Source organism: Myotis yumanensis, unplaced genomic scaffold (assembly GCF_028538775.1).
Source record: "Myotis yumanensis isolate MYYU_CA2020_CCGP unplaced genomic scaffold, mMyoYum1.0.hap1 SCAF_6, whole genome shotgun sequence".
Taxonomy (NCBI): Eukaryota; Metazoa; Chordata; class Mammalia; order Chiroptera; family Vespertilionidae; genus Myotis; species Myotis yumanensis.
In genome coordinates, this window is record NW_027223757.1 from 2,618,712 (window position 1) to 2,643,608 (window position 24,897).

A 24,897-nucleotide genomic window follows, 5' to 3' on the forward strand; every position below is an offset into this window, starting at 1 on the left:
GTTGCACTTGGCACAGGGCTAGTATCACATCCTCATTTGGCTGGAGTTACGGGGCCTCTTTTTACCAAACTCCCTAATCCCCGGCCTCCCCCCGCACGGTCCTAGCAGGTCAGTAGAGGTCACAGTCCACGGGGCACGGTGGCTGGGCGACGGGGAAGGGGCTTCCAGGACATGCCCCAGCCAGCAGCCTCTGGACTGCAAGGGTGAGGCTCACCGGGTGCAGCCCCAGCTGGTCTCGTCTCCAGACGAAATGGTTTCTAATGCCGTTTCGTTGTTTTTAAAAACCAAATGTGACTAATTTTCTCCAGCTTTCTCCCGGGATCTGCACACAAGTGGTTATTTTAAAATGACATGTATTCCAGTGCTATTTTAAATCAATGGCTCAGAATCACAATTTATATAAAAATGGCGACTCTCACAGTGCCACCTCTGACTCATGCGTGTGTCCCTGTTAACGGTGCCAGTAACCGCTATTTCTTCGAGTTCATTTGGGTGACTCCGCCCAATGACACAGATCCTGCCCGAAACAGAGAACTCGACGGGCTCCTGGCTCCTTCTCCTGGATCAACCCTGGAGGAGCTAGAGGGGGAACGTGGGGTCCCAGAAGTAAGAAAAGAGGAAAGGAAGGAGGGGGGGGTGAGAGGAGGCAGGGCCAGGGGACTGGGAAGGAGAGGAAGGAGAGGCAGGAGGGGAGGGAGGATCAAAGACCTGGGGCTGATTTAAACTGATGGGGGGGGAGGGACTGGGAGAGGGTTGTCTGGAGGCAGAGAGAGGATGGTTTACAGGAAAGCAGTGCCAACACCCACAGCGTTTCATATTCCCCTGTGACTCATGCTTTAATGTTGGCTTTTAGTGCAATTTAAACCTCCTCTCCAGCAAAGCATCCCCTTCTACACTCGGGCCTCCCTCCACCCTCCTCCGAGCGGAGGGGGAGACAACACCTGGACATTCTGCAAGTTTGTGTAACATTTCTTCTCTTCCAGGATGTGGCGCGGGAGGCCGCCTCTACCCCCAGCGCCGTCCTCGCGGTCTGAGGCCAAGGACAGGAGTCAGGGATGCACAGGGACACTCGCAAACGCAGACACAGGTTTAAGCGGCCCTTGGTCCCACCGTGACTGCTTTGGGAGGCAGCAGAAAGGCGTGCCCTGTGCCACTGCTGGCGCCTGTGCTCTGGACATGGAAGCTACACGGACAGAACCAAGTCACGTCTGCTCGTGTCAGGACAGCCAAGGAAACGCAGGAAACGGGCAGGTTTGCCATGTTTAAGTAAAGGGTGTCCCAAAATTCACGCAAGAAGTAATTTTGACAGAAAACGCAGGTTTATAATTAAAAATTGTAAATTTTTTATTGATTCATAAAGTATACAGGATAGGGTTATGTATGGAATAGCATATCGGGTAAATGGCCTCCACAGCTTTGCTGCCACATACGCACTCTTTTGTTGGAATTTTCCATGACCGTTTTGCATAAATGTGGCTGAATTTCGTTGACACAGCGCTCAATTTCCTCCTTCAAGGCATGGGTGGTCGTGGGCTTGTTGGCATAAACTATATTCTATTCCATACATAACCCTATCCTGTATACTTTATGAATTAATAAAAAATTTACAATTTTTAATTATAAACCTGAGTTTTCTATCAAAATTACTTCTTGCGTGAATTTTGGGACACCCTTTAATTATGAGGCGTTTTAAGGCTTTAACCATCGCTAATCACAAATTTCTTTGCTATATTTAGAAAATGAACATTGAAAAATAAAAAAGCATGGCAGAGCTTGCTGGTATATTTCATCTTCTAGGTCAGATCTACTCATCTTGCCACTGACCTATCCATAGACAATGTCACCACAAACATTTTGTAAGACTTTCTCGTATTTGCCAAGGAGCGTGTGCTAAGCATGTACGGCCGTGACGACGACACACCATCAGCCCGATCTGCTCATTTTCACAGCGAGTCCCACCTCCCCACAGTCTTCTGTCTGGGTAGCAGGCTTGGGCTTTTTATGGTTTTTACTGCAATTATCTTAATTGAGAGCAGAGAGCAGCTCTGTCTACTATGGTGACCATGTGGCCATTCAAATTAAAATTAATGAAAATTAGCATTTCAGTTCCTGGGTCTCCCTGGGCTCATTGCAAGTGCTTAGCGGCCACATCTGCGGCGCAGCTCGGTGGCGGGGCCCTGGCCAGGCTGAGCCTGAGCGCTGCATTCGCTGCTGCGACCTCTGAGATTCCTCCAGATCATCAAAGGACACGGACAGCGCCCCTCGGTCTGCCCTGTCATTTGGCAGGTGGGACAAATGGCCGTTGCCATGGGCACCGAACTGTGACACCAGTTCAGGATGTGGACTGAGAGACCTAAACGTGCATTGCCATCTACCTGTCTCAAAGTCTCCCTTCTATTTTCGGGGCTCAGTATGTCCTTTACAAGACACAACCTCAGAGTCCTGTTGATGGTGGTCGGCCAGCCAATTCAGAGCCAGGAGCAGGGGGCCTGACACCTTGGGCGGGGCCTCCTCAGCCTCACAAGGGGGAGGAGCCTGAGATGCCGCCAGCCTGCAAGGTTCAGAGAAGAGACTCTAAGTCAGCGGTTCTCAACCTGTGGGTCGCGACCCCTTTGGTGGTCGAACGACCCTTTCACAGGGGTCGCCTAAGACCATCCTGCATATCAGATATTTACATGACGATTCATAACAGTAGCAACATTACTGTTATGAAGTAGCAACGAAAATCATTTTATGGTTGGGTCACAACATGAGGAACTGTATTAAAGGGCCAGAAGGTTGAGAACCGCTGTTCTATATGCAGGACCCCCTTCCTTGAAATGCACCCCAACGAAGAGTCACGGGCTCCTAGCAGGTACCGAGGCCCCCACAGGGCACGTGCCAAGGAAGAGGGAGGAATACCAAGCCTGTGCTTCATCACCTCAGCGTCTCATTTCCAGGATTAAAACAGCACAACTGAAAAGTGTTCAGCACAACTTAGAAGAGCGAGGTCTACGGGTCCCGGGATAAGAGGTTTCTTTCCATGCACGCCATTCTCCTACCCGTGGCAGCAAATGCATTGCCTCCTCTCTCTGTGTCGCTTCAGATCGCTGCATCAGTACCGCAGTCAGCGGTCGCTTAAAAGAATTAATGACGCTGGAAAAAGGAGAGCAGGTTACGTCCCTCCAGACTGTTGGATTAGCAGAGATACAGCAAAATGATTCCTTACATGTTATTGTCAAGATGAATTTTTTTCTAGTCTCATGACATTTCTGAAAGTTACCCACAGGATTATTTGCGGTCAAAACACCTATACATTCTTTTTATTGATGTCATTTTTATCTCCTTTAATTACTTAAAAGACCAAAACCATTCACTTTTTATAAAGAAATGTGGCATACTCTTTCTCATATTTAGAAACCTCCACTGTGTTATCTTGTGTAAACAGTAAGTAGACAAACAAACATAATCAAATATAAACAAACCCCAAACCATGGTCAAGTGTTGGGAATATGTATTTACTAGTATACTACAACTAAAATAGGCACATTTTCACATAACTAATTTTGCATGTTAATAGAGATGATTAAAAACATGGTAATAATGTCCTTCAGCATCCTAAAAAATGTGTGACAAAATTCAACAAGGACCCCTTCAGATTTCTCTTGCCAAATAATTTGTAACAATTCCAAGTTCAATAACTGATTATCAGATGTCTGCTCGAGGTTTAGAAATGTTTGATAATTATATGAAAACACATACAGACATACGAGAAATAAGGCAAACAATCCGTTTTGTTTTTTCCATTAAAAAGGAAGAAGTTCATACCAATGAGCCTTTCTAAGATCATTTGATGAATTCCTCAACTCGATCATTTTACCTATTAGCATAAATGCATTTGCTACTGATTACAAACAATTCCTAGTTCGCCTTCAGACACTACCGTGGGCTTTTCAGTTAGATGGGTCAGTCGCCTACTTTAAATGACATTTGGAAAAATTCTTTTGTGTTCCTTACCCCGATGGCGCGTGCGCGCGTGCACACACACACCACACACACACCACACACACACACCACACACACACACACACATACACACACACCACACACACAGATACACACACACACCACACACACATACACACACACACGCACACACATGCGCGCACGCACACACAGACACATACACACGTTACCACACTTTTCTGTTTCCAGCTGCGAAGCCCTTCTGGCTGCTAAATCCCACCCAAAGCAAAGCCGTTGGTAACAAAAATAATCACCTAGCGGACACCGGTGAGAGATGGCCATTCCTGTTCAAATTAAATGGAACAGCCTTCCCAGTTAAGAGATGGACGAGTTTTTACCAATGACCTCGGCGAGCCTTTGCGAGAGACGCGGCCGCATTAGACGGAGCCATTAGGCAATACATCTATTCTGCAGCCAATTAACCTTTTGTCAAAAAAGTGTCGGTGCTGCAAAGGTTCCGGCGGCGGAGGTCACCCTCACCGGGCACGCGTGTCAGCCACACGGGCGACACGTCTGCAGGCGGGAGGGGCAGGGCTGGGCCCGCTCCCGTGACCTGTCCCCTTAGGGAATGAGAGCTTCCATTGGCAAGTGCCCCGCGGGACAGGCCGTGTCTGGGGAGATAAATGGCTGTTGCTCTCCGAGCCCCGCCACCAGCTCCATCACTGACTGCTGCCAGATCTCAGAAAGGCGGAGAGGTCCCGGCACCAGGCAGTTCCAGGAGGCACCTCGCTCTGCCATGTGCTCCTCGGCGGCCAGAATGGGACTGTTGGTCAAGGTGGCCGCCGGCCCGGGGCTCCCTCCGAGGCTGCCCGCCGCCTCGCTTCGCCGGCCACGCGTGGGCACCGGGCGCTGTCCCTGCAGCCGGAGGGCGAGCGGCGGGCTCTCCAGCGGGGCCCCGACTTACCTTCCACGCGATCTTGTTCCCTTTCGTGTCATGCTCAAGGGCAATGGGGAAGTCTCCGCGCTCGTAAAATTTCCGGAAGGCTGTGGGCTTGGTCGGTCTCTCCTTAAATGCACCTGCCGTGGGCGGGCCTTTCACCTTCAGAGAAAACAGCAGGATCCGATTTTAAACCAAACCGAGGCATATACAGGGCGAGGCCTGGTGTCCTTAAGGCCCAGGCTGCCTAAAATACTCTGGATGGTAAAGAGCAGATTACTAATAATGAACAAAGAAAACCTCACGACTACAAACAAATGTATTTTATAACCACTGTTAAGTGTCTCCTTTATTTCAAGCTACTTTAGAGAGCATTCCTAGAAAATGTCACTTTAAAATATTACTTTATACGGAAGAAAAGCCTGAACATTAGTTTAAAATTTTTTTAATAAAGGCATTTAAGTTCAGAGTGTTTAACTTCAAGTTTCCTAACAATTGCAGCAGGGACATCGCCTAATTTTATGCAGATGTTCCCTCACTATATCTCTAGAGAATATATGTTTTTTCTGTTCTAAATACAGATGTATCCACAACCTTATAAAAGGACATCATACTATTTTCTTAATATTCTACACAATCCATTCCAACATTCCAAGTAATTTAAAAATCCGTACATAAAAAAATCCAGTGAAAAATAACTGGGAACGTAATAAAGACGGTATTACTGGAAATCACGCAGAAGGATGTGCCTTGACTAAACGCCTTTAAAAACAAGCAAAACTACTGTTAGGAATCCTGCTGTAAGCCCCAGGTTTGTAGAACCACCACTGTAAATTTTATTTAATGTCTCCAGAATTTTACTCTAATTTATTATTATTAAAAATGCAGGGCAAACAAGGAGCCATAAATCAAACTAGGTTTGTGGAGAAATGCAATTAGGACCAGCCTGAAGGGTGGGGGCTGTCCATAAACCAATTAGGAGGAGTGGATAGCGCAGCAGAATGCTTTTAATAAAATCTCATGCACTCGGGAGCCGCCGTATCGAATGCACTTGGGGGCAAGTCCAGATGCCAGAGGTCCTTACGTGCATTTAGTGAATGTGCTGTAATGGACGTAGGACTCAGGTCACAGTCTGTCATATGGTCACAGGACTAATAACTAGCAGGAAGGAATTTCAGGCTCTTGAAAATTCTTTATCATACAGTTTAAAATTTTCCTTTTCAGCTGCTCTATTGTTAGCATAACTGAAGCTGCTAAAAACAACAACAAAACCCACCTTTTCCCTTTAGGTGGGGAATCTACACCGTGTCCTTCTAATGGACCCATTTAGCCGACTCACTAAGATTGAAACAATAAAATGCACAGTCATTGATTTCCTATTGTCATCAGTTTCAACCTGAAATTTGGATCCATGAAAACCCGTTGGTTACGCCCCTGGTGAGCGAGAGTCGCATCGTCTCTGAGCCGCCCAGGCCCTGGAATGCAGCCCCAGGACCAGCAAGTGTGTGGCCATCAGTCTAGGCTTCTGAGTAGGACCGACTATAATCCAGTGTCTGCCCCATTGGCCAACTGTAATTGTTTTACTACATCTGAACTATCGCAAAACCTATGGGCACCAAATGGCCAGGAAATTGCTTCCAAAATATTACACTAAGCGAATCTGACTGTAATGGTAGATGCGGCGGCAGCTCATACCACCAGGTAGCTATTCCAGGAAGCTTTAACAATATAACAACTTAATGACAGAACAAAGCATTATGACAGCAATGTTCTTGTTAGTAACAGCCACAAAAGATAACAAGAGCATATATGAATATTTATGTGAATAAATATTCAATAAACATAGATTACTCTGGAGTCCTTAAAAGCCAGGCCCTATGGGTAACAGTGAGGGCAGGGAAAACCCACGTGAGGTGGGTGACCTATTTCGGGAGGACTATCCCACCAAGATCCAACAGGATGGCTGGTCAGGAGAATGCGGAGTCAGGAAGATGAATCTGAACTTCACAAGCACGAGATGGCCAAGGCCTGGCATTAGGGGGCGGGGGATAAAAAATAACAAGATCTGCAGATCTGCGTCCATTGTTTATGAACATTATTGGTTTCAACAAAACAGACAAGGAAATCAAAGCTTGGAGACATTCAACGAGCTGGCAGAAACCAGAGAGTTAGTACAGAGCAGGAAGGAGATTCGGAGGCAGCACAGGGGCCTGGGCTTAGGACCAGAAAACACGGGGTGTCCACGAAGCCACGTTAAGGCCAGGTGGTCAGACGCTCACCTCCACTCCCCTCCCTGCTCAAAAACGCAGGGGTGGCTGAATTTATCTCCCTTCTAAGTGCCTATGTAAACTCGACCCACGTGCTCAGGTGGCCTCTACGTGACCTCCCTAGGGTGGCCGTAATGAGCCGTTGCCCTCTTGCTCCCACAGCACAGGTGCAAGAACATACCAGGCAACACAGCTGGAAAGGAAGCCACCGACCCGAAATGGAAAATTCTGCAAGCCCGCCTTTTTTCAAAAAGCCCACCTTTTTGCATAAACTCACCTTGCCCCCAGCCAAGCCAGACCCTGAGCCAGACAGACACCTTCCTTTTCTCTGTGCCGCCTCCCTGGTGCTCAAGCATACGCTTAAGAAAATCTGTCTGGAAATCTCTCGGGGGTTTCCTCTCGATTTCTGTCTGAGGGAACCCAAGAACCCCAATGCTGGCAACAACGTGAGCCCCAATCCCTCTGCCTCTATAGAAAGTGAGCTTTGTCACTGGGGTCGGGAAAATCTAAACAGGAAACAGCTAAGGCACAAGGCTGATTGAACGAGGAGAGCTAGAGGCACTGATTCTATCACGGAGGCCCCACCCCCATGGGGTCATCTCATAAACCTAGTGGCCTCCCAGAGTCCCGCCTCCCAACACCATCACGTCAGCAGATGAGCTTTGAGGGAACACAGTTCATAGCATCTTCCTTCTGTTCGGCTTGGATTACTGTGTTTAACAAATGAGGATGATGTTTCCTCATTTTAGTACAAATGCCATATGCTTACATTCGTGAACGTATGTTTATATATTTTCCAAATTAATATCAATTTGTATGACCTTTTTATACTGAAAGATATTAACCATTGGTTGCATTTGTGGCAAATATCTCACCATCTCTGTTTTCCATTTGTATTTGTTTAGTGTTTAAAGGTTTAAATTATTTGTAGGAAAGTCTTTTGCCTCCAGCTTTATCTTCTCTAGACCATTCCTCTGTCAACCATATGATGAATATTCTAATAGGCTAATTAAATCATATCTCTCATCTACTTAAAACCCATAAATTATTTCCCACTGATGCTCTACACAAAGATATGTGCACGCTGACTGGGATCTCTCTAGTCATTGCTCTGCAGGCACCCCAAGCTTAATTCACACCCAACACCAGCTGGTCTCAGGCCTGCCCTGCTCTCTGGTCGCCATGATGTTGCTGTTCCATCAACCTGTACTTCTCCCTTGCCCCTCACTGCTTTCTCCTGAAGAGTCCTAATCACCTTCAAGACTCAGCATAAATCTCATCTCTTCTAAGAAGCCTTTCCTAATAACCACAACCCCACGCTTCTTCACATTCAGCTCGAAATGCCTGAAGGACAAACAATTAGACTTGGCCATTAAGCCACAATCTGTATGGAGATTATTGGGGGGAGAGGAGGAAGCCTAGGCTATGGATGAAGTTTGTCTGTAATTGAAATTGAGGGCTAAATCTATGGAAATTGGGTCCCGCCGGCCTGGCTGAGTGGTTGAGTATCAACCTATGAACCAGGAGGTCACGATTCAATTCCTGATCACAATGATTCCCTCTCATCATTGATGTTTCTATCTCTCTCCCTCTCCCTTCCTCTCTGAAATCAATAAAAAATATTTTTTAAAAATCTATGGAAATTGCTAAACTTTTCCAAAGGGAGAGTATATGGTGAAAAAAAGTCTGAGAACCTGGGCCAATATCTGGAGATTTGATAGCAAGTGGATTCTATGGGGGAATAAATAGGGTTGATGGCAAGAGAATGGGGAAAGGATGGTGTCAGAGAAAGCAGGGAATGACAGGGATACTTTTTAAAACATGGTACACAGAGGTCAGTTACGAAGAAAACTGAAAGTCCTCTGAAAACTCAAAAAGCTAGAGTGGCATGAGGGGGTGACAGCCCGCCCACCGTGCCCTGAGGAGTAAGTGGGACATGAAAGTGAAACCACACCTACCCTCTGGGAACCTCGGGCGCTATGGTTGGTCAAGGTCGGAGTTACTACCACGGTGTGACTGCTAACGGAGGGGAAAGTCAATGGTAAATGGAAATGGGGACATAAAAGAATGTCAATAGGCATAACACTTGAATTCAGAGGCTATGTAATCACAGAACCTGAATGGATTCTAGAAGAGAAGACATATTTATAACTAAAAGGGCCAGAAAAAGAAACGTCTATGTTTTTCAGTGTTAGAAACTTATCAATGTGCATTTAAGAACCTAAGGACGCATAAACAACAGTACAGTGGGGCCTTGACTTACGAGTGTCCCGACTAACGAGTTTTTTGAGATACCAGCTGTCTCTCGGCCGATTTTTTGCATTGAGTTGACAGAGTAATTTGAGTTAACGAGCTCCTTAATGAGCTCAGTCTCGGAACGAATTAAACTCGTAAGTCAAGGCCCCACTGTATTTATTAGAAGCAGAGTTAAGAAATTGGCTCAAGAATCGGTCCTACCGATATCATCTCTGCCCTGAAAAATGTAATGAATATGTATCTCCAAGTCCCTGGGCTTGGTGCTCCTGGAGACACAGGGTCACTCAGAGGTCTCGTTCTCAAGGTAGATGTCACTTAGAAGAAGAGGGAGGAATATCCCCACAATCTCCTATAGAAGTGAGAAGGTGGTTAATGGCGCAGAAAGATGTGCAGAACTCTGAACGCTCCAAGATAAAGCCTTGCTCCTTTTAAAACTGCTCCTTTCCATTAAAAATGTTACTCAGCCTTTCAAAGTGCCTCTATGTTTCAGATGAACCAGACAGAAATACATTGTAATTTCCTATGAACCTGGATTCTGTCAATATTAATCATTAGAAATAATTATCAGAGAAGTCGGTTTGTCTATTTATCACCTTTGTTATTATTAAATCAGAATTTGCCTGCATTTTCTGTATATTTCTCAGATCTAAATAATTATCAATTATTACCACAATTTTCATAGCTGAAAATTCACTACCAATGAGACCAAATGCGTATTTCCTTTCTATGTAAAACCTCTCATAGCAAAACCCACATTTGTATTATGAAATTCACTTGAATAAATGGGGAAATTTTGCTAAAATCTAAGGCTTGTGCAATACTTAAAATGAAATAAATTAATGTGCTTGCAGAGACTAGTTTAAATATGAGTAGCATAAATAAAAATTAAAGTTAGTATTATGAATATTGTAACAAGTTACATTTAAATTAGCACTGTCATATGATGATTATGAAAAAAACACACACAAACAACATATAGTTTTTCAGGTCGGGAGGATGAGAAAGATCAGTACATGAAGAGAGTCACCGGAGTGGAAAGACTAATATTCCAATTTTAAAAATTAGAGCCCTTCAGTACTAGGCTTCACTCTCCTACTTGACATAAATTATGCCTCGTTCCCTAGGGCCATGGTCGGCAAACTGCGGCTCGCGAGCCACCTGCGGCTCTTTGGCCCCTTGAGTGTGGCTCTTCCTAAGCCATAGGAGTACCCTAATTAAGTTAATAACAATGTACCTACCTATACAGTTTAAGTTTAAAAAATTTGGCTCTCAAAAGAAATTTCAATCGTTGTACTGTTGATATTTGGCTCTGTTGACTGATGAGTTTGCCGACCACTGGTAGGGGATCCGAGGAGGCTCATGGAGGCACAGGCAGCACAGACGCATAAACGGGGGTGGGTGTGAGCGGCCCTACAACAGACCCTGCAAGCCATCGGACCCTTCAGAGCCTCCGCTTCCTCATGTGTCAGATTAAAAAATTACCCGGCTGACCTCCGAGATCCTTCCCACACCTCCATGACGTGCATGTGTGTCCATTCATTCAACAAATACCGAGGGCACAGTATCATCAGAGAACTCACCCACTGGTGGAGCCAAGAGGGGCTCACAGGGCCCGCACACTCCTTATCTCACCCTCGATAAACTGAGGCCCAAAGGAACCGCGGAAACACCCCCCGGTCTGCACGGCAAGGCTCATGTTTCTCAGCTCCGTCACCTTAGCAATGACTGGGCTTCAAAGAGCCAGGCCTCTCGGGCCAGCGCCCACCGACGGCACCCAGAAAGGCTGCCGCCAGGCGGTGCACCCTGAGATCTCCAAGTCATTCACGGCCACTGAGCTGGACATTCCTAACTGCAGTGGAGCACACGCGGATCTGAGGCTTTATTTCAGAGCTGTCCCGAGAGCAATGGTCGCTCTGCACAATTTCTCCTCGATCGTTCTGTTTGAAGTGCCAGGCGCTGTCGGAAAAGAAAAGGGAAAGACTGATCGTCTTTCCTCACAAAATTAGATGCAACAATCAAATGACACAAAGGAAAGCTGGGAGGCTGAGGTTTCCTCTCAAGCTGCTCTCTCCCTGCAGGTAAGTTAGGAAGATGCCACGGGTGTGAGTGCCCGGCTGGGATTCCTGCTATCAGCTTGTCGCCAGCGAGTCCTGGAGATGCCAATTGAGACCGCACCGTTTAGCCTCTGTCCTGTGGAGCTGATAAAGGCCCGCGCGGCCAGACAGCTCGGCTAATGCGCTGTCACCCTCCACGGAGGCCCCAGTGAGTGAGTGAGTGAGTGAGTGAGTGAGCCAGATGGGAAAGGAGAGTGTAAGGGGGGGGGTGGGGGGTGCCACAGGCATTCTGGCCCCCTTGCACATTCAATGTGTAAAGCCTGGCAAACCGTTTGTATCTAAACATGCCCCTGCTTTGTCTGGTAGCAGAGCTATTTCTTGCTGAATAATTAGAGTGAAAATGTTATTTTTGTCTGTGGGAAGAGACTATTACCATTCGCATTTTACATATCATGAATATTTTAATAGAAAATTTTAAAATCCTTGTGTCTAATGATGCAAACTGATATTCTGCGGCAGGAGCTAGCTGTTTAATGGAAAACAATGTTTAGAACTGTCTGCAATAAAAGATATTTATATTGGTTAAAAAAAAGACTTCTACTGCGCCTTCAGTCTACTGGCTCCCTCTCAGTTACTTTGAGAGTTCACACAGTTCACAGAGATATTAAATACCCGGGTTATACCTTTTAAATCTAGTAGACATGTAAAGGAGTTAATGTGCTAAAACAGATAGGTTATCATACATACAAAGCACACGTCTGACAACTGGAAGATAACATAATAAGAAATGCTAGATTACGGTTTCATTAGTCTGATTTTTTTCCACCATGGTTTCCACCACAGCTCATTCAACCATAAAGGAAAAGTTAGGAACGTATCTAAATAGTGTGTTGTCTGTCCTAGGTCAAGATATCAATGCATCGTACACTATGCAGATGTAATATGTTAATATGTCTTTATTTACTAAATGTATATCTAAACATGTATATATATATGTATATATATATATTCCTTGTTATCTAACAAGTGCTAAATCTCAAAAGCTAAAATGAGTTCCAGTGTGAGTATGTCTCTCTCCTTTGTATTCTAAAATCATGCAAATTCAATAAGGTTAATAAAGACAAATTATGAGCTTCATTTACTGTAATGTCAGGAGAAAAATTAACCACCAAAAGCTAGCTACGATAAGGCTCCTGTCGTGCGGGAAGAAGGAAGAGATAAAACACGCTGAGTTCTGGGGAGGAAGGCCCATGAAAGGCAAACTTTGGTTCTTATTTGCAAAAAATGGGTATAAATGGGGCTTACAGCAAAAGGCCTTTCATAGCCATTTGGCATCAGAGAAGCCGAAGAGAAAGGCCACCCAAACCAGTGCCTGATAAACGATGTTTGCAACCTCCTTTCTCTCCGAAAGCAGAGAGAGCTTTCGGACCTCCCAGAATTCGACCCTCCACCGAGACCCAGGAGCCTACTGTACATGCCAGGCCTGGAAGAGCCGACTCGCAGTGCTGAGGGCTACAAGGGTACCCAGCACAGCATCCGAACAAGACAACATAGAAAAAACCATCGGTGAGAGGCCATGCAGAGGTGAATATGGTGACAGGTATTTTGCCAATAAGTTTAAAAGTTGGTTGAAGCCACCACTTCTTTTAAAGAAAACAAAAAAGTAGAAATGTAAGAACAGAGACAGAGAAGGGATGATGTGAGAGGCAACAGAGCTGATTGAACTCTGAGAACAAGTAGAAATGAACCTTTCAAATTATGAAGATGAAGCTGGGAGAAGCAAAAGGGAAAAGGAACATTTAAGAATACAGAGAGGACTCAGGTGATTGAAATGAGAAAAATGGATGACGTGAAAGAACAATAAAGACCACCAAAGGCGATCTAACGTATAACTGAAGTTCTCACAGAGGAAGCACAAAAGAATAAGAAAAACATCAAATCTGGAAAATTATGCTTAAAAAACCGTTTTTGAAATGTAAGAACTACTTACCTGAGATAAAGATAGAACTCCAGGAAATGTTCTGAAGAAATGATCTCTTTGATCCAGAGGGAAAATTAAGCAAAGCCAATCCCGGAAACACATATTAGTAAATGTATCCGAATGAAAAAATAAAGAGATCTTTATAAAACTCATAAAAAAGATCAATTCCCTCCCAAGAATAAGGCTGACTTCATATTTTTTCCATTTTTAACATTTTGTGGCAGGAGGCAATGGAAACATACCTAGAAGATTCACAAGAGAGAGTAGCCACAACACATATCTCCAGGGAAACTCCCTTCACATATAAAGTCTACATAGAAATCGTTTCTGAAAATCTGGTATTCAAAGAAAATTGTTACTATAAACCCTTTAGGAAACGTAAAGACAACCTTGGGGTTCTCAGTGGGGAGCTTGGCTTTAGCACGTCAACACAGGCTGCAAAAGCTACACGCCACACGCAAATGATGCAATTGACACAACCAGGAGGGAGAGGAGAAGGAAGGTGGGGTGAAGAAAGTTTGCTCTTTTAGACCAGCGGTTCTCAACCTGTGGGTCGCGACCCCTTTGGGGGTCCAACAACCCTTTCACAGGGGTCGCCTAAGACCATCCTGCATATCAGATATTTACATGACGATTCATAACAGTAGCAACATGACAGTTATGAAGTAGCAACGAAAATGATTTTATGGTTGGGTCACAACATGAGGAACTGTATTTAAAGGGCCAGAAGGTTGAGAACCACTGATTTAGAGCCTAAAACTATATTTAACTGGTAAACACAAAGAAAGATAATATTGACTAAAATCGGGCGGTGCTATAGAGGGGAAAAGAAAAAATGCCAATATTTTCATTGTTCATATTAGAGAATACCTACTATATAAAAATAGGAGATTGTCGATGTTATATGCAGTTATAATTGCAAACATAAGCATTAAAACAAAAGAACTATGCATGCACCCTTTCATATCCCCGTGAGCAGAGAAAACAGAACACACCTCTGTGCTCCCAGACGACCAAAATTACCTGGTGCTATGAAGTGTTAGAGAAGAGCGGGAGGAGCAGCAAGTGGACTTCCTGCCCGTTGGGGATAAACGGATAGAGCCTCTTTGGGAACCGCTCGGCCGGTCTAGTGAAGGTGCATCTGCCCTGCGACCAGGCGCGTGCGGTCCCAGGCCTCTGCCCCCGGGAACCCCTTGTGCGTGACCCCCGTCTTTCTCCGTGGGAAGGAGCGCTGGGAGGTGCTTGTGCGCATGTTCACAGCAGCACTGCGTGTCACAGCAAAAGAGAAGCAACACAGAGTCCGCAATAAGTAAAGTGGGTAAATGGTGACGGCGTTTCCCTAGGATGGACCGCAGTGGGAACAGGAACCCACTGCAGATCTGCCCACGGACCTGCCTGAAGAGGAAGCCCGTGTTGGAAGATGCTCAACTCTCCCGTGGTTGCCACCCCTCAGTTCAGGGCTCAGAGAGAAACTGTATCAGGGCCCCTAGCAACGGAGCGGCGCCTGCTCCTCGTTGCTGTTTCCAGACTAGTCTATAGGATGTGGATAATCCGACCAGTATCCTGGCCTCGCCAGTTCCTGAACCTGTTCTCCATCAGTGATCTTGATTGGCATCCTGGCCAGCCAGGGACTCCAAGGTTGCTAGAAAAGACTGCAGCTCCTGCATAATTTTAACCTCAAGCTCGCTGCTCTGAGGCCACCATTTCTTACCTTTCTAGCTCAATCCCTCTAAAGCCCTAAACTTAAAACACTTCACCAACTATGGACCTCCCTTTAACTGCCCCTGCCCCCCTCTTTCCACACCTCATGGTCAATCAGTATAATAATCTCTCCTTCCTGCTCATCCTCTACCCGCGCACCCCTCCTGGCTTGTACTTGTAAACGCCAATGCTGCCGCCGAAACCAGGCTCTGCCAACACCGTGCAAGCACGTGCAGCGGGTTTAGCGGAAGCAAAGCCACCGAGCTGACAATGGCACTACCCCGCCCCCAGCCTTCCACTCTGCCACTCACACAGGCGACGGTTTCATGCCATCTAGTCTCTCCTCTTCCCCTCCTCATTCCCAGCCTACGGTCTGGCTTCACATCACTGACAGAGAAACAACACAGAGAACTTCCAGGCGCTCCCACCCCCGTCTATGCACCTACCGGCAGGTAAAACACCTGCCTGCCCAGTGAGCATCAGGCCCGCCCCCTTGGGGGCCCGTGTTCAGGAGAGCTTTCCGGGACCGCCCTGCATGCAGGTGCCTGTGACCCCTGCACTCCCACATTCCTTCGAGAACAGAGGACTAGGTGGTGACATTTACTTTAAATAATCTAAATAAAGGTAAAAAACAACAGGGCGGGGCCCGTCCTAATGCCAATGAGAGACACACTCAGTGCCAGTCATTAATTGACTAAACACATTTCTTGAGCATCTGTTGCTCTAGTTCCAGGCATTTAGGGGTGAACAAGACAGGTTAGGTGCCTGCCGCCCGGAATTTACAGTACACACGGACCAGGCCACCCGTAAAGCCGCCTATAAACACATTGTTCAAGGTAACAAGGCCAGAGCCGGCCCAGGAGCACGTGGCTGGACATTTCTGACTGTGTGTAAGCTGGACGGCAGGAGAGGGAGGAGTCACCAGGACGCCAAGGCCTTGCACCTGGGTCCTGCTCTGTGGAAACCGGACCGTCAAGATGAAGCGTGGAGCCAGCAGGAGCCAGCGTGGGAACAGAAGCCAGCGCACCCACTGGACCAGTTCTCAGTCCTTATGGGGGAAGCCCCTGTGCAATGCGGCTGCCTCCTTCTAAATCCCACCCTCGCGATGAAGCACATCTTAATGTGTGTGAAGTTACGAGACCACGTGTATAAACTGGGAGCATCGTGCTAATGCCACCTGACTATGGAAGGATTCTAGGGGGAAAAAAACTGCTTAGAAATAGCATGCTCCTTTGCACTAACAAAATTCTACTTCCTCTTTAATATACGTTTCTCCTTTGGACATTTTCCCCAGACAACACACAGTAGTACAAGGCTGAGGTTTCATGAGCGATAAATCTTGCCGTTTCATGAGGGCTCTCTAGTCAGATGTGTCCCATGTTTTAGAGACGCAAAGGGATTGAAAGGGTGTCTTCAGGTCTCTCCCGGCTTCAGGTTGTCTATGACACATGCGGGATCAGCGCGGATCCAGATTCGAATGCTCTCAGGGACGTTCTAATGAGCAAAAGCCTCTTCAGAAGCCATGGATGCCCTGAGCCTACTCATGGCGGCAGAATACATTCCGTGCATCATGTTCACAGTGCATTGGAGAGAGGAGCACGCGTGGCACAGTTCTTAAAGGAAAGGACAGATGATCAATGAGCCAGGGAGACTGAGAGATGAGGAAAGATGGAGAGAATTAACTGTGATGGGATGGCTAAGTAGAGAAAAATTACAAAGGAGATGTAGGGTGCGACTATAGGGTTAAGCCTCGGACTGACCTGTTGGCAAAGCCACAAACAAGTCCCAGCTTAGAGGGCGCAGCCCCTTAGCATGATTAGGCTTGACCTTATGACGCTCCCTAGACCAGGGGTGGGCAAACTTTTTGACTCGAGGGCCACAGTGGGTTCTTAAACTGGACCGGAGGGCCGGAACAAAAGCATGGATGGAGTGTTTGTGTGAACTAATATAAATCCAAAGTAAACATCATTATATAAAAGGGTGCGGTCTTTTTTTTTTTTAGTTTTATTCATTTCAAACGGGCCGGATCCGGCCCGCGGGCCGTAGTTTGCCCACGGCTGCCCTAGACCTTATCTGGGAAGCTAATGGGCTGTGGGAGGGGCACAAGTGCTGCCAAAACAAGTGAAATTCACAAGAATATTGTAACTATGGTGACCACTACCTTGTTTACCTCTGGTTATAAAATAAAGGCTCAGCGTGCCCTCTGGATCTCTCTGTGGCCTCAGCCAGGCACAGGAAGATCCACCTAGACACAGCTTATTCTCTCTGTCATTTCTTCATCCTTTCGCTGCCCTCACTCAGGCTTGCTGAACCCTTGGCTGAGAAAAATTACAAAGGAGACAATTACTTGACTTGTTACAAAACAAGAGAACACTCCACTAGGGTATTTATGCTTGAACTACAGAAGGGGAACCTACATGAGCACCTATAAAGGCTGGGAGCATGCATGTCTGTGTTATTTAATTGTAATAAGATCAATATATATACAGATATATAGATATATAGGCCAGTGATGGCGAACCTTTTGAGCTCGGCGTGTCAGCATTTTGAAAAACCCTAACTTAACTCTGGTGCCGTGTCACATATAGAAATGTTTTGATCTTTGCAATCATAGTAAAACAAAGACTTATATTTTTGATATTTATTTTATATATTTAAATGCCATTTAACAAAGAAAAATCAACCAAAAAAATGAGTTCACGTGTCACCTCTGACACGTGTGTCATAGGTTCACAATCACTGATATAGGTATATAGATATATTTTCACCCCAGTCCCTGTGGTAACATCATTGCCAATTCAGAAATATTTAGCTCATGCCAGCATTAACCAAAGGAAACAAGTATGTTTTACAACCATGTTAGATCTAAAAACAGTTAAATATCATTTAGATTATACTTGACTATGTAAACAAATGATATAAAAGCAGAATCACTTTATGCAGATACGACAGAATTGCCTACTATTTTAGATCCAGCTCTAATATCAGTAATTGACATTGGGGAATGGTAGGCCACCCACACTATAGGCTGATTTTCTGTGCAGAGAGAAATATGGGTTTGGAGGACATGGCTCAACTCATCCTGAATTATAATCGAGCTCTTTCTATAATACTTTTAAAAGTGGTCTACATCAGTGGTCGGCAAACTGCGGCTCGCGAGCCCCATGCGGCTTTTTGGCCCCTTGAGTGTGGCTCTTCCACAAAATACCATGTGCTGGCGCGCACATACAGTGCGATTGAAACTTTGTGGCCCATGCGCAGAAGTCGGTATTTTGTGGAAGAGCCACACTCAAGGGGCCAAAGAGTCGCATGTGGCTTGTGAGCTGCAGTTTGCTGAGCCACAGTTTGCCAACCACTGGTCTACATGAATCTGCACTCTACCTGGCCAATCATTTTGGCACAGGTATCTCACCCTGGTTATATAAGGAAACATAGTTAATGCAAATTCACAGGAAATTTTCCATTGAGGAAGTCCAAGAGACTTAGAACAGTTCAAATTACTCTCTGATGTCATATTGAAGGATAAAGTAGTTCATGTACATTAATGTAGGGTATTCGTATGATTTGACATGAACCTACTGAATGTTCAAATAGCTAAGTAATATGATGTAAGAAACCTCATCCTATCAGGAAAGGAAAAAAGGGGGTTCGAGACCTGCTGCACTAGGTTGTACCCAGGTGTTTCGGATTGAACTCTCAGCCCAAAGTTACTTAAATAATATGGCCCCTTTCTCATCACAGTTCCCCTAAATAAATATGGTCCCCATTTAAAAAGAAAACAAAAACAAACTCATCGTATAACTTCATCAAGAATAATTTGAGACAGAAGACATTCCTTTTATCTCTATAAAGAAAAAATATGCTCCTTAGTATAACTTATACCTTGAAAATCAATATGATTATGGATTTTATGGTAATCTTTGTCTTTTTTTCCAAAGATGAGTTGTTAGTTTCCTATAAATAATAGGTATGCTCAAATATTTGATGTGCCAATACAGTTATGCTATAAAATGAAGTAAAAGACATTTATATAGTGTCCCCAAACCATGTATACACACTTTAACAGCTGATAACTCACTTAATTTTCACTCTTTTTCAGTGAAATAATGGGTGATTTGAAATAATGGGTGAAACCAGACTAAGCTTTGAACAAAGAAAATTTACCCATTAGACTTTTATATGAGGATACATAAAAGATAAAGTCTACAGTACAAAACCAGCAACAGTTGACAAATTGAGGGCACACAAATAACAAATGAAATCATTCTTGATGTTTGGGATTCCATTACTTCACATTATCAGCAGTGCCTGGACCAGAACGGTCATCAATTTAAAAATGGGCATTAACAAAAAAATTATTCATTTCTGTCGATTTTTTACAATTTTGAAAATGAACTGTATGTTAATAAACACTGACTTTATAATCAAAGTGTGTATACAATTTGGGGGAACACCCTTTATATTTCATCAAGACTGTTACCTCGTGTTTTAGGAACTAACAATTGTTTGACAGAAATATTATAAAAATGATTATAGCAAAGCTCAGTCAAGGTTCAATTATTCTAAAAACTGTTCCAAGCCTTTTTCTTTAACAAGCAAAAGTTTATTTAGAAAGTCTCAGAGGTAGAAGTGAGCCAGCTGGGCTGTGTGGGCTCAGGAAACGAGCTACAGAGGCAACAGAGGGGCCTTGGAGCTTAGGAGAGAGAGCAAGGCTAGTCACGCCTGGGAGACGAAAAGGGGGAGAGACTCAGATGCTCAGAGAAAGCTGGCCTGGGAAGGAAGGGGGTCGGGGAAGGCGAAGGCTTGCTCAAGAGAGGGAACAGCTCGCTGGTCCCTTGTCCTAAGGCTTTTTAATGGTGGGGACTGCAGGGGAGGTCTCAGGAAGCATCTCCATAGAATAGTCATCAGCTTCCCTGGTGTGTCCACTGATAGGTCTGCACTAGGGTCATCAGTCATCATGGTCCTGAGGTCAGCCATGGTGCTGTCCACCTGGTTTGGCTGCTTTTCTAGGCCTGGAGCTGAAAGACAACTGAGGCCTAGATGTTATCTCTAGTTTGACCTGTGGTCAATAGACCTGAGGCTTTGCTCCTAAGATTATTTGATGTTGATCAGAACCTCATCGTCTTGAGGGCTTAATGCTAAGGGGGGTTGTCGTGCAAGGGCTTGTACGGGAGTCCTACGATCCTCCTCTAAGGAGGTCTACCGCATGACTATGACATGTAGGGGAGAAAAGGTCAGAGGAGGGTCTGAGCTGCATGAGCAGCAATAGGGAAGGTCAGGGGCATGCGAAGAGAGGAAAGATCATCCTGGGAATGAGGTCCCACTCTACAAGGTCTGTTGCTAGGTACCCGGGGCTTTCTGAGCTGGTGATATTCGTACCTTGTGTATTGTTCCTTCTCTGTTCATGCCTGTCTCACGGCCTACAATGCACCCCATCAAGGACTCTTGGCTCTGAATACTTTAAAGGAAAGGGGCAATGGTCTCTCCCATAGTTGCTTCCTGCTGAAGAGGGATGATGCTCCAAGATTTTAAGAGTCACTGTTACCTCCCTCTGATACAATGGTCAAAAAAGGGAAAAGATACCTTCTCTATTCTTTTAGATTCCTTACAAATAATTGATATCTTTAGCTTACAAACAAAAATAAAAGATAAAATATTTCAATCAATCTTTTAAAATTACTGTCTCAAGATTTTAAAAGCCTGGAGTACTTGTTCAACACTGACATTGAACCAGCTTCAGTAAGTTTCAAAAAAAAAAATCCAAGGAAAAGCATTCCGTGCCTCCCAACTCCATAATATTAATGCTTTACATTTTCTTTCTAAATCATGTGTTGTTGGTTTTAAAAAATATTTTATACACCTAATAACCCAGACAAGCGCATGCTCATTATTTATAATCATAGATAAATATTTAATATCAGCTTCAGACAAAGCTTTGCCTAGGAAATGATATATATCTCTCTACATATAACTATATATAGATATATAGATATTAGACTACATATACATGTTAGACCTCCTGGTAATTTCTTACAAGCGTTTAGAGAAATTAGAACCTTAAAAAAAACCCTCAGTACATTCCCATCAATCAAACAAAGGGAATTAATCTAAGAAATTTGCTGACACACAGAAACATAAAGTGCTCGTTATTAAGGACTGCCAGTATCTTGTAGCTTCTCCACCAGGTAATAAAACGATGAGGACAGAGCACATCAGCAGCCCTCATAAAATTGGTAGATCTTCTTGGTCTGACGGGGTACAAAATAAAACACAGGTGAGCTACCCATAAATGAATGACCTAAAATCAATCATTTCCCCACCACCAGGCAGAAGCTACGGGCAGGTCACATATTCTCCCCTAGTGTAAACTATGGCTCATGGCAGAAATATCAGTATTTCTGCTCACAAAACTGCTACTCTATTGTGTCATTTGAAGTGGTTTTGGAAATGATGACCGATTCATAGTTCATTTGCAACATATTCGATGTAAGAGAACTCTGCACTAACAATGCATTTGATTTTCTTTAATGAAATATAAGTTAAACCTAAGTGATACAATGCAATTGAAAAAAATTATAGACTCTTTTCAAACTGGATTTGTGAACAATTCACAAGGACAACCTCCACACATTAAAGAGTGAGAAAGAGAAATTTAACAGCAAAATTGTACTAGTACGAAAAACACCTGCTACTATAACAATCAAAGCGCCCAATCAACTTTATGGTGTGAAACCCATTAAAATTTTTGTTTTATTTTCTGATCAATATCTGAAGCAACATCTGAAGCAGTGCTGGGCACAGGCCCCTCTACACCGCGGCTCTGTCCTCTTCCAGGTCTAGGAGTCTCCTTCACGTCAGTGGACAGGAAAGAGAAGGGCTGGTTCCCCAGGGGAGCTTTTACTCACTACATGGTGAACAGCATACAGTATTGTCCGTGCACATTCCATTGGCTAAAATTCAGTAAAAAGCCACATCTAACTGCAAGGCTAGGCTGGAAAATAGAGCCTAGCTGTGCTCCCAGGAACATGGAAGACAGGTTCTCGCGGGCTCTAGCCTTTGCTCACGTCCTCCCGTTTCATTGCCACACCTCCACTGTACCTTCTTTTTACCCATAGATTACAGTTTCCACAGACAACCCCATGCAGGCATCCCATCAAGCTCAAAGCTGAGGGTCTCTGAGTGATGCGCCAGGCATGAGCGCGTGTGACGTGCCCCTCCGTAACCCGACAGGCCGTGGGGGAGCAGGGCGAGGTGACCACAGTGAACACATCCGTTAGGAAGGCATTGTGAGCCCCTCGGTCCTGATGGGGAGAGGAGCCCCTTGACTGAGACGTAACCCTGCTCTCTGGATGGAACTCCGCCCTACACTGCCTTCCAGGGCGCTGGCTGCTCCCCAGGGAGCTTCCTACTGTGCTATCCGACATGAGATCATGGTGTCAACCACCATTTTCCTCATTTGTTTTTTGCTTTACAAGTTTAAAGACCCAGAGACTTGTGTAAAGAATGAACAGGCAAAGGCACACTTAAGCCTTAGCGCCTGTCTCTCTGGCGACATCACAACCCCCAATACTGTGGACTCTGTTTCTTTCCTGGCGGTCGTACGTGCCGATAACCACAGCCAAAGGTCTGTCCTAGCGCCTCCTCTGATTCCGTTCCTTGCTTCCTTGCCCTCACTGACACACGTGCTCTCTGTGTGCATGCGCACACATGTGTGAACATCCATGAGGCTACCCTGAAGCTATCAAACAAGCCAGTTGGGAAAGCCATCTCTGTGATCATATGATCCAAGCTGCATCAATTTGCTTAATCTTTTTGTTCAACAGTTTGCTTACCTGGGCTTTTGCAGCTAAGAACTTTCTCGAACATAGTTATTACTATTTTGGGTCAAGAAGCAGCTGCAATTTCCAAACCTGGAAGGGTTTTCATCACTGAAATTTCTCCGTCCCGTTTTCCCCTGTGGAGAAATGCTCTCGCCTCTTTCCTGCAACACCTTGCTTGAGGCACCAAGAGAAGCCAACATACACTCTTATTCTGAGACTTCCCGAGCACCTCCCCAGAGCCACAGTCTCAGTGAGCACAAAGTCTGCCTTCCAAACTGTCAAAGTTGATATTAAAAAATATTTGTCATAGACTCACAATATTGATCCATCTCTGCTCTGTCTTTTCCTCACAGCCCTGCTGCCCAGCTGCTAAGCCATGAACAAACACGTACTTTTAGATTTTTGTTACGGCATCACCCCAATCAAGAACCAATGTCTATATTAGGAAAACACTATCTGCTATCTCACACACACACACACACACACACACACACGAAAACAAAAAGTCTCAGTGGCCAAAAACTCTAAAAATCTAATTTGTTGGTCGCACAGAGCCCACTGCAGATGTCCCGCCTGGTGGCAGCTTGTAACGCAGTCCTCCCACCTTGTGGGTCTCCGCTCCCCAGGTCGCCCCCGTCCTTTCGCTGCAGGGAAGACAAGCTGGTGGGAAAGAAACAGGCTCGATGAGCTCCCAACACGCGGTTGAGTGAAAAAGCAACAAAGCTCAGCTGAGGGGCATAAAGGGGGACGTGGGGAAACGCAGACTCACATCTTGTTCTCCTGTGGGAAGACAATGCCCTCAATGTGTGATTCTCACCTAATCTATAAAGTCAATAAATTAGAATTCAACTCATGAAATGGTTAAGGAACTTGACCAAATGACTGCAAATTTGTAATAAAGAGTAAAATATATTAAAAATGGGAACTAGGCATGTGAAAAGATAGTACTCTTAGGTTCAACTAATATAAAAACAAGGAAATGCCATTCTCTCCTAACCAGTTCAAAAAATGTATAGGTAATATCAATTGTTGACGAGTATATAAGGGAAATACTCACAAATATATTCTGTTAGAGGGACTCCAAGTCAAACACTTTTAGAGGGAAATTCTATCTAATAAAGACAAAATATGCAAATTGCCCATCACTTTGCAACAAAGATGGCAGCGCCCATAGCCAATAAGGAGGGAATATGCAAATTGATGCAACAAAGATGGTGGCAGCCGCTCTGGGCCTCTGGGCAGCGCATGAAGGCAGAAGGCAGCTCCGGACCGGAGCAAAGGTGGAAGGGCGGCTCCAGGCTGGAGCAAAGGCGGTGCCAGCAGCCAGGGAAGGGAAGGCCTATTCTTGCACAAATCTTCGTGCATTGGGCCTCTAGTCAGATAATAAGTCTCAAAATTTACGTTACTATTCTTTGATCCAGTAATTACACTTCTAGAAATTTATATCAATGAGATAATTGGAAAGTTCACAGACTTACTCTTCTAAGTACAAGAATAATTATTATATTACATTTTAAAATAGAGAAAAACTATTAAATGCATCTAAAGTAGACACTAGTAAAATAAAAGAAACTGGAAACTACCACCAAAAATTACAATGTAAACTAATTACTCACATAATAATATGGCAATACATAGTGAAGAATGGAGCCCAGCAGATATGATGTGATTTCATTTTGCTAGTAGCAGATTTGTGTGTGTATGTGTGTGTGGGGGGGGGGGGGGGCGGGCAGAGAGAAAAAGAGAATTGAGAATTGTAGAAAAATGTTTCCAAAATATTGAGAGTGGACTTTCAAATAGTCTAACAAGAATCACAGTCCTGTTTTGAAACTGGTTCCAGTACCTTTACTTTTACCGTCAGCAGATATATTTTCTGGAAAAAAAAGTATGTTAATAAAATAGGTATCCCTTCTTTCCACCACTTTTACATGTTCGG

General features: G+C 44.8%; 1 protein-coding gene across 2 annotated transcripts in view; it reads right to left on the reverse strand.

Annotated features, from left to right (window-relative positions):
• PACRG (parkin coregulated) overlaps positions 1 to 24,897 on the reverse strand; it is a 299,322-nt gene that overhangs the window by 246,408 nt on the left and 28,017 nt on the right. For both annotated transcript variants that reach the window (XM_070419164.1, XM_070419162.1), the window contains exon 2: positions 4,910 to 5,044. In XM_070419164.1, coding sequence (XP_070275265.1) covers positions 4,910 to 5,044 — 135 coding nt within the window. The remainder of the gene's footprint in view (positions 1 to 4,909; positions 5,045 to 24,897) is intronic.